Source organism: Eupeodes corollae, chromosome 1 (assembly GCF_945859685.1).
Source record: "Eupeodes corollae chromosome 1, idEupCoro1.1, whole genome shotgun sequence".
NCBI classification, from domain to species: Eukaryota; Metazoa; Arthropoda; class Insecta; order Diptera; family Syrphidae; genus Eupeodes; species Eupeodes corollae.
The window spans coordinates 80777337-80788520 of record NC_079147.1 but is presented as its reverse complement, the minus strand read 5'-3'; the positions used below and the strand labels follow the sequence as shown (position 1 = coordinate 80788520).

The following is an 11184-nucleotide window of genomic DNA, read 5'->3' as shown; positions in this document are numbered from 1 at the left end:
CTAAAGTACTATCTGACCTGTCCTGAAGCTTGCTGTCGCACAAGAGACATGCGATGGCCAGTGTGTCAATTGTCTGTGGCCACTTTAGGATGACCTTCATTGTCGTTCTGTTCCGGTAATTGCCCGTTCAATTACCTTCCTTCATGCTCATATGAAGGTACTCGCGTAGAGCTTGTGCGAGTAAGGGTTGTAAGGTTGAAGCTGAAGCATAAATAGGTCGTCCGTCTACAATGCGGTGGGTTATGTTTGTTATGGCCGCGGTATCCAGTGGTAACAAATGCAAACTCCTTATACAATTCGGTATTTTCGCCAACACCATTTCAGTATTGATCCAACTTTTCGTGAAAACGGTCCTCGCAGGTGGAATTATCGTAAAATATTGAAATAAAATAAGTTAAATAAATAAAAATGCCTCTGTTAACGCCCCATGTCCCGAATGGACTCATAGACCTTATGAAGGATCTCGCCAAGGAGGTCCTTCGAGATAAGCCCGAAAACATCTACGAATTCGCTGTGATTCACTTCGAGAAACTGATTTTGGAACGAGATGGCTCTCTGGATAAAGGCTACGAAGAGTTTTCGGCCTTCGAAGCATATTTTGATGGACAGCAACGTTTTGCTGTGCCATCAAACTGCGGATACATATGCCAGAGGCCAATCAAAGTCCAAGCTATTCCTCAGTCGAGAAAATCAAAGTCCGACATAATGGCAAGCTTCCAGGCAATGGAATCGATTAATGAAGAAGATGTGTTGGCACCAGTATCAGCGCCAGTACCAGCACCAGCAGCAGCAGAAGAACCAAGCCCTTATGACGATGAGAAGTACCAAAATGCAATCTATGTCATTCAAAGGTACTTCCGAAGGTATGTGGCTCGTAAGAAAAATCCTCCCAACACCATCACCACCAACAACAGCATTGAAAGTACGAAGAGCCTTACAGCATTCACTGCGGCCATAATTATCCAAAGGACAATGCAAAGACTTTTTTCAAATAAAATAAAACTAAAAAAGGATAAGGCAAAAGAAATGGAAAGGAAGGACTCAGGTCCTTGTGTAGCAAATGCCGCTACCCCAGCCGTTGCCGTCAAACTTGTCCAGGACGATATGGATAATGTATCGGAGGCGGCATCTTACACATCATCGTCTACGATACAAATGCTGGCCGACGGCCAAGAAGGAAGAGAAAATCGATTGGCATCGGGACAAAGACAACATCAACAACGTGAGGAGGGTTCAGATGGCTATGGTGATGTCGACGGTGACGCTGATGACGATGACGATGGCGAAGTTGATGGTAATGGCGATGGTGTTGTTGGTGGCGCCGCAGACTTTAGTTCAATGGAGTTCAAGGAACCAACGCAGCAGGAGGAAGGACCACCATCGTCATCGTCACCAACAACAGAAACAACAACGGCCACATCGACTTCAGCCACAATGGTGGTAGCTGACGATGATGAGGAGCATTCGAAGCCCGTGGTAGCGGCAGCAGAAGCGGTAGCGGCAACGCTAACGGAAATGGATAGAAAATCGATAGCTGATGAAAATGGTAATTGAATGTGTTGTGGGTTAGCTTGAAAAAGACGAGCAAATGTTTGGTTCATTTGGAGAGAAGAAATCCAAAAATGGACAGGATATTTTTGTCTTCTCTCCGATATCTTTTATTTGAATTTCCTTCCGAAAATCCAGATGGGTTGATTTTCTTATTTTATTTTGTATGTGTATATGACCGAAAAACGTCCTAGACGAACGACTTCGTCGTCCTCGTCGTCAATGGTTCTATCCAACAATTTGCTTGAATTTTGTTATATACCTAAACCCAACGGGAGGAACTGTGTTAACGTTAAGTAAACCATTTTATGATAAGCACAATGCACGTAGACACTTATTTTATCAGCAAATTTCATTAGCGGCAATTCTACCGACGAACGTGCGGCTTGACATACAAAAGAATATTGACTTTCATAGGAATATATACCACAAGAATGTTGCTTAAAAGAAAACCACGAGTAGTCAGTGGTTTTTTATTGATTGAAAGTGGCAGGAATAAACTTTGTTTCTATTTTATGAATGAAAATAAAGAAATTTCATCAAAACTTTAAATTACTTCATTACCAAAAAAACTGGAGACAACGAATGGAGTTTTAGAAACTAAGTTTTGATTAAATCCATGTCCTGCAACAAGTTTGGATAAAACCAGGAATTCTTTAAATACATCGATTGTTAGGAGAACGACACGAAATTGAGGTCCTTGATATTCCTAAAATGTCAATATCCAAAATTGTACATTATATTCATCGTAAGTAGCCTTTTATAAAATCTATAACTGAGGAGCTTTTTCAAAGAATTCGACAGGATAAGGTCTTTCAATCAATTTTACAATTAAAGGGACTTATGGTGCTTTCCTTTTAAACCTCTGAGCAGATCACGGAACTGTTCTTTTTTAGTGTAAATAAATATTAGCACACCAATTTTACATATGTACATATGTATGGGCTAGTTCAGAGATTGATCAATTTGTTTAGGATAAAATTACCCTATTACTGACGTTTACTATCTGTCAAAATAACACACAATTCATTGAAATACAATTTGTGTGTCTTGTCATTTACCCGAAAACATTTTTTAGTTCGTTTTCATTTGAACTGTCAAATGCAATAAAGCATCACCACTGAAGTTACATGTGTTTACTGACAGAACTGAGCTACTTTCTTTTAAATTGAGCAATGAGTTGAGTTGTCAATTAAGTAAAAACTTGACGTTTGGCCGCTTGTCAGTTGTTTTTTTTGACCACCTCTATACATTAGTATGAAATTTTAGTGCTCAAAGTTCTCGAAAGAAAAACAATGTTATATGGAGTCGTTTTCAAAATCCTTATTGTAGCTGAATTTATATTTTTTTTTTTCTTAAAACAAGATTGCGCAATTTCCAGAGAAATGGTGTTTTCTACTTTTGAAAATTATTAAGTTTATTAAATAATTTTATCACAAATGCTAATTGGTTTGTAGAAAAAGCTTTTTAATAGTTGACAACTCCGTACTCAAATTTAGAGTATAGGTTTTTGACATTTAGTTGATTGTCATCTTAAGGTTAATCTTCAATTTATGTAAGAATAGTCAATTACAAGGATTACATTCGCTTTAAATGTCTATAAACTTATTGAACTATCGACTGCTCAATTATTATAAATAGCGAATATTCTCTAGTTTTTTTTTTTGTTTTTGACAGAAGGAAGTCTTGAAAAGACACTTGGAAGTATATGACACCAAGTGGTGTGGGACTCTCAACCACTAAACCACCTCTTCATCAGGACCAATCTTGAAGGATCGTCTTCAGATTTTTCTTTCTTAACTTTGTACAATCACTTTTGGGGAAGTTTAAACTTTTAATGGGTAGGTAGAATTGGCGATCTCAAGGTAACCTAGCCTGAGATCCAATTAGCGCTGTAGTGCGCCGTTTTGATACCAAAAACTTGTTTGACCTTTGATTGAAAGGGATAGATTTATAGAGAAGCTTCATAGCGATTATGTTAGAGCCATTTTGTCGCATTGAGAAAAAAGATTAGGTCTCTAGTCTTTGTCTCAGGTAGCTCATCAAGTTCGTGAAAGAATGCATTTCCAAAATATTTCATTCTTGTGTTTGCCAAAGCAGGACATTTGCAGAGGAAATGGATTATGGTTTCACTTTTTCTTTGGTCACTACAGCTACCGCAAAAGGTGTTGTAAAAGATACCCAACTTCTCTGCATGAACTCCTATAGGCCAATGTCCGGTACAAACCGCAACAATCCTGGCTATGTCTTGCCTTGGCCTGCATAGAAGATCGTTTGTACGGGTTTTATTATAGATGGGCCATATCTTCCTAGATTCAGTTTGATTCAGTTTGGTAGATAGAAAAGATTTTACCCTTCAAAGCACCAAGAGGAATGTTAACCATTTCCGCAAGTGAGCTATGAAGGGCCGATCCTTGCCTGGCTAGCTCGTCAGCCCGATCATTTCCCACGATACCACTATGGCCCGGAACCGCAAGCTCATCGCGACATTGCTGGACCAATTTAGATGAGCATGTGGCCGAGTTGATGGCTTTGACAGCTGCCTGACTGTCTGTAAAGATAGCCGCATTTCGGTTTTTGTTTGGGTTTTGTTTAAGAATCTTACATGCTTCCTTATTGCCAGCAGTTCAGCCTGAAAAATGCTAGCAAAGTCAGGAAGCCTAAAGGATTTGGCTACATTTAGGGACTCAGAAAAGATCCCAGAACCAACTCCGCACTCCATCTTTGAGCCGTCAGTAAAGATGGTTGTGTCGAAACCTATCGACACGATGTCATCCTCCCTTACTAAGGCTCAAAGTAGGAGTGCAGTAGTCAGTGTCTACCGAGATAATATCTGAGGGAATCAATTTCGTAGTGTTGCTGTGACCATAAGGTTTTGACAACCAGCTGTTTGATTCCTTCAGCTTAATAGCGCTGCAGGAAACTATGTATTTAATAAAAAGGTCGATTGGTAGAAGATCCAAAAAAACGTTTAAGGCGTCCGTTGGGCAAGTACGCATGGTCCCTGTGGTGCCCACTCAAGCTGTTCTCTGAACCTTCTTTAGCTTATCAATATTATTGGCTTTGCTAAGAGCAGGTCACTACACAATCAAACCATATGTTAAGATTGGACGTACTACGGCTGTGTACGTCCATAAAATCATCTTGGAATGAAGCCCCACTTTTTGCCGAAAGTTTTGCTGCAGGCGTAGAAGGCAACACAGGCCTTCTTAAAAACTTTTAATACTACCATGATTTTTTTAGACCATAAGCTCATGAGGCTTGGTTCTTCTTCATCCCGGAACATGGTTTCTTATATTCATGGTTGTGCGATACAGCTTATTTTTTTACAACTTCTGTAACCATTTCTTTTTGTAAGTGACGATGTAGATCGGTATTTTTATGTACCAAGATGCATTAACTATTCCACGAAGGACTTTGTTTTGGAAGTTTTGGATGATTTCGATATTTGTTTTCTTTGTACAGCTCCATAATTGGATTCCATAGGTCCAAACAGGCTTTACAGCATTATTTATAACCAGTAAATTTTTCTATATTTCAAGTTTAGTTCTCCTCTTTTGTTTTTGATGTGGTCTCCAATTAAGCTTTTCATCCATAGTCATTCAAAGGTATTTGGCGGTATTGGCGTAAGGTACAGCTTGATTATTAATGATTATTGGAACATTGTTTATCTTTTTATTTGTAAAGTTTATATGTAAAGATATTGTTTCATTAAGTTTGATACGCCATTTTTCGGTCCAAGTTCTCACTGTGTCGACGGCTTTTTGTAGTTTTACTGCTGCCTTAAAGACACATTTGTCGGGTACCAAAATTGCGGTATCATCAGCAAAAGTAGCCATTATAGTGTGATTACCAACTGAAATATCCCTTGTGTATATACTGGGTAGGACCTAGGACACTTCCTTGTGGTACACCGGCTTCTATTTTCTTCAATTCCGAATATTCTTGATCGTACCTTACTCTAAACAATCGGTCTGAGATGTACGATTTTAATATTTCAAAGTACTGCCTGGGAAGATCCCTTTGCAGTTTGAACTCCAGTCCCTCATGCCAAACCTTATCAAAAGCTTGAGCAACATCTAAGAAAATAGCTGAACATACTTGTTTTTCTTCTAATGATTTTTCTATTACATCCGATATTCTATGAGCTTGGTCTATCGTGATGGTTTGGGATTAACCTTCTTTCTTCTATGATTTTGCTAAGTCTCTTCAGAAGCAGTTTTTCAAAAACTTTAGCAATAATTGGTATAAGCGATATTGGTCTGTAAGCCGTCACTTCTGTAGGTGGTTTACCTTGCTTTGGTATGACAATTACTTCAGCAATTTTCCAATGGAGCGAGACATACCAGTGCTTAAGGCATGCATTTATTATATATTGAAGTTTAATGAAGGTTTTCAATTGCAGTTCTTTCATAACCTGAGTAGTAATTAGATCGTAACCTGGTGATTTTTTATTTGATGGTTAATTTAAACACATGCTTTTTATTTCTTTAAGTCTTACAATTGGTATTTCACTTTTATCTATCTTATCAACAAATGGTAAGCTATTTTCAGCCGCGTTTGATGAGTATGGCTCAAAAACATTCGCAGGATGTTCAGCTTTTTCTTTCGGGCTACCGTTCCCTTTCCCATCTTGAGATTTCAAGGGCGAATTTTGAAACTGCGGTCTTTTCAGGCGCTTGGCTGCTTTCCATAGCGAAAAATCGGTTGAAACATCAGTCGTTAAATTCCTTAGTAATGTGCTCAGTGTATAATTTTTGAATTTGTAAATTTGTTTTTAAAGATTGTTGCTTATTCGGTCAAACGTTGTTTTATCATCTGGAAATCTAGTATTTTGCTATTTTCTTCGAGCTCTTCTTTTCTCTATTATCAACTCTCTTATCTCTAAGGGATATTGTATTTCATTTTGTCTTCTATTAGAAAATGTTGGAGTACTTTCTTCAGCGGCCTGTTGCACATCAGCAATAAATTGTTCCAGTTCATGGTCAATTTGCTCAATGGTATCCATGGGAGATCCTAAATTTATAAAACTTAAAAGCTTTTCTTTAAAATCACTCCAGTTTGTTTTCTTATTAACAAGCTTTGGATTACTTTGTTCTAGTACTTTCGATTCACTTAGTGATAGAATCACTGGAGTATGATCTGAAGACAGGTCATAATTACCTTCGACACTAATGTGATTTCGATTAATTCCTTTAGCTATGAAAAAGTCAATAAGGTCTGGTATTTTGTTAGTATCAGAAGGCCAGTAAGTTGGCTACCTGGAGGAATAGAATTCGCAATTGTATTTACGGCCTGCTTGGAAAAGTCTTTTGCCTTTTTTTTTATATAAGTCTTGAACCCCAATGGGTGTGTTTCGCATTGAAGTCTGCACCAACAAGAAAGTTATGCCCAAGAAGATTATATAGATCCGTATAGGCATCTTCTATCGGGGAGCGCCTTGGTGGGCACCATATAGCTGCTATCTTAAACTCTTTTTTTTCATACCAATGCTAATAGTTGTTACTTGCATATTTTCACTAGTAAACTTTAAGCTTTCTTTTATAAGAATCGCAGATCCACCTCTTGCCTTGTCAGCTGAATGTGGAGCGTGGTAACATGAATAGTTTTCTACTACATTATTAAGACTTTGCCCATTGGAGGAATGAGTTTCGGACTCCAGGCAAATATCGATATGTTCTAGATCTAATAAGATTTTTCATTCAGATGAATGTTGTATAAGACCGTTTGCATTCCATGTAGCGATATTCTCTAGTGCAATTATTCAAACTACCAAACATTTTAAACCTCTCATTGTAATCGGGCCGATTTGTCGAATTGAAAATGTTGACATTTCTCGACGTTTCAAGGCCCCTAGAATCTCAAAAAATGCCGTGTGAGCTCTGCACTATTCTTCTAAGTACGATGTTAATCGCATGACAGCCCATCAATTTGTCTAAAACCTTTTTTGACATCGAAAGGTTCTGTTAAGTTGTTTTCAACCTTTATGGAGCAGCGTAAATTCTCCATGGGCATCCTGCAAAAAAGGGAGTTTGGCTGGGATGCCAAAACTCTATACAGCTCGTCCCTGTATGCTGTCATATGCAGCCTTGAAATCGATGAAAAGATGGTAGGTGTCGATTTGGTGTTCTTGAGTTTTTTCCAGAATCTGCCGTAATGTGAACATTTGATCGACTGTGGACTTTCCTGGTCTAAAACCACACTGATAAGGACCTATCAAGTTGTTGACGATGGGCTTTAGACGTTCACATCTTACGGTAGAGCAGATTTTGTAAGCGATTTTAAGTAGGTGCAGATTAGAGGGTCACCTTTTTTCAGGATCGGGCAAATAATACTCAGGTTCCATTCATCGGGCATGCTTTATTCCGACCATATCTTACAAATAAGTTGGTGCATGCTCCTAATCAACTTATCTCCAGCTGCTTTAAAGAGCTCGACATTCAAGCAATCTGCTCGAGAGACTTTATTAGACGTCACTTTAGATAAGGCAATCTTTACTTCATCTAAGTCAGGAGGACGGGAATGTTGGCTTTCGTCGTCTATGTTGAATGGATCGTCCTACCTAACAGCGAAATTCGGTTCGTCGTTGCCGTTATACAGTCTGCAGAAGTGGTCCTTCCATATCCTCAGCATTGAATGCGGTTCCACTATGATGTTTCCACTTTCGTCTTTGCAGCTTTTGGTTCTAGGTTTATGTACCTGTGAATTTCGTTTGACCTGTTCATAAAACTTTCGAACTTCATACCTCCTGTTAAACCTCTCAACATCTTCGACCGCACGCTTCTCATGCCCTCTATTTTTCTTTCTGAGAAGTCGGTGTTCCTCTCTCCTCTTTTGCTAATAGAGCTCAGCAGCAGCTATCGTCCTTTTATGCAGCGCCGTTTTGTGTTCCTGTTGTTTGGCTGCATTTGCCCGCCGACATTCCTCATCAAACCAGGGGTCCCTTATTGGTGGCTGCTTGAAACCCACCACATTCGAAGCGGCTTCTCTGATTGCATCTTGGCAATGTTACCACTGGTTTTCGATACATAGTGTTGGCGTCAGAGAAGTTCGAGAGAGGTTACTTGTAACTCGGCCGGAAAAGGATTTGGCGATCTCTGGCGATTGTAGTCGTTCGACGTTGTACCTTCTCCCAGCAGCTCCCTGCTTTGGCTTTGGTTCTGGAAAACCGAAGTGCTACCTTGGCTAAAACGAGGTAGTGGTCTGAGTCGATGTTAGCTCATCGGAAAGTTCGGACATCCATGATGCTGGAATCGTGTCTGGCGTCGATCGCAATATGGTCAATCTGATGACGGTATATTGATCTGGAGAAGTCCAAGTTCCTTTGTGGATGTTGAGGTGTTTAAATCGCATACTAGTTACCATTTTGCCCCGCGCAAAATCTATGAGCCGGAATCCGTTGCTGGAAGTGTTGTCATGCAGGCTATTTTTTCCCGATTAATCCACCAATAATGTCTTCCCTTCCTAGCTTGGCATTAAAATCGCCCAGGACAATTTTAATATCTTAGCTGGGACATTGCTCATATGTTTTGTCCAAGAGCTCGAAGAACATATCTATGGTGTTGTCATATTTCTCTTCTGTGCAGGCATTTGCGGCTATCAGGCTAATGTTGCCGAATTTAGCCTTGATGCGTATGGTCATGATGCGCTCGTTGATGCACCTATAGCTCAAGACTTCTTGCCTAAGTCTGGCTCCAATGACAGAGCCGCATCGAAATAAGCGCTGGTGGTTTTCGCAGTAGCAGTCACCATAGTAAATATCGCAGTTTTTTATCCTCTTTTTGCCCGGCCCATCCCATCGTATTTCCTGGATGGCGGTGATGTCTGCTTTATAGCAGTCTTGGGCCTAATTCTTCGGCTGCACGTGATATGGTAAGGGACCTAACATCCCACGTGTATATTCGAAGTTCGTTGTCCTTAATTCGTTTGCGTAGGTTGTCAACAGTAAATCCAATCGTATCCGAGGCTTGTTGGTGTTTCGCAACTATGAGGTTTTTAGGTGGCCTGAAAATCACCCCGACTGCACAAACCCCAACCTGGAGGGCCAGATCCTTAATATAACTCCAAGGACGGGGATCCGGATAAACCGCTCATCAGTCGTAGAAGCCCTATAAGGTGTTCACTAAGTAGTTCAACCTTACTGGAACTGTAGACGCCACCGTTGATTCCATCTCAGGAATTCTTCCTCCTGTGTAGAGGAGTTGGTTTTAAGGATAACGCATTATGGTCTCTTTATTTGCATGTTGGTGAACAAAAAATATAGTTTTGTTTCAATCAAATTAATAAAAAAAAAATGCACAAGGAGTAGGTATCATATTCTTATATGGTGCTGAACTATTGAGTTATTCATTGTTAAACACGAACTATCTCACTTGCACTTCATAAGAAACATCGATACACCATTTGCATTTTAGAAAGTGCTGTCAAACTTAATCATTTTTAAATCTTCTTGTGTGGTGGAAAGACCAAAAAGATTCATTTTATCTTAACTGAGATAAACGTTTGGTGGAAACATAGCAAAACTTATTTATCTTTAAGCCCAGTTAGTCCATTTTCATTAACAAAACTAAATAATATCAACAGTAATAGATTGATTTTTTCCCAATGGAAAACACATGATTCCAAATGCACAACCACTCAACGAACACAGCCATCGAGATACAAATGCAATATCAATCGTACCAACATTTGAGAACGAAATTACATAAAATCCATTCCAGACTCGTACAAATGTCAAAACATATCCGTAGTAAGATTATACTTTAACTTTTATCGGTAGTATTCATACTGCGGATATTGTTTTTGTTATTCGTGTAAAATCCGACTATACTATTAATAGATTGATTTTCCAACAAAACAGTGATAATGTTATATTATGGTTTTATCTCTCTAGGAACCCTTCTACCAAAAATCTTCGAAGAATTTAACCCATTTAAATTAGCTGTCATGTACGTAGTTCAATGCTAGCAACTCTAAGAATTTGTTTTTGAGAAAAAAAAGTTTAACTCCACTAATTTTTATAATTTGTCTATTTTCCTTTCGAAAATACGTTTTCCTGAACAGATAATTCTATTTCGTCAAACAATAAAAGTTAATGCCTCGAAAGTAAATCTCCCTTAGTCAAGTCTACGTATGTCAAAATGACAGCTGATAGTCTTTTTTCATTCTACTGAAAGCTGAACTTCATACCTCTATGATTTAATTATTTAATGCCCAATTGTATTCAAAATTTTGTGTAAACGAGTTCCTTGTTATATTGGCAAAAAAATAAGAACTTACGATGGGCTCATAACCTGTGTTAGGCATGTTTTTGTCCATAATAATGTTCTAATGTTAGAGGAATGGGTTTCTTTTTCCTACCTACCTACAGCCATTTGTAGAGGCTTAAAGTCTCAGTTTAGAAGCAATTCCAGAAGTGCTCACTTCTTTTCCCTAGTTGACCGGGCCATAATTCCCTCTTGTTAGGAAATTTTATTTTATTAACGCCTTACCTAAATATTGTTGCATTTTAAGACTTTGTCTTTAACTTACCTCAAACTAATTTATTGTTTTCTAGGAAATGCCACGTCCATTCCTGAAGAAAAGCCCATCCAGCCATTATCTGCATCAACTACTGATGTAAACCATGGTAAGTAA

At 38.8% G+C, this 11184-nt stretch overlaps 1 protein-coding gene across 2 annotated transcripts in view; it reads left to right on the top strand.

Annotated features, from left to right (window-relative positions):
• Nucleotides 1–10: 10 nt before the first annotated feature.
• Nucleotides 11–11184, top strand: part of LOC129949423 (MATH and LRR domain-containing protein PFE0570w) — a 31969-nt gene continuing 20795 nt past the window's right edge. For both annotated transcript variants that reach the window (XM_056060887.1, XM_056060879.1), the window contains exons 1-2: nucleotides 11–1546; nucleotides 11105–11166. In XM_056060887.1, the coding sequence (XP_055916862.1) occupies nucleotides 409–1546; nucleotides 11105–11166 (1200 nt within the window). In that variant the 5' untranslated portion in view covers nucleotides 11–408. The remainder of the gene's footprint in view (nucleotides 1547–11104; nucleotides 11167–11184) is intronic.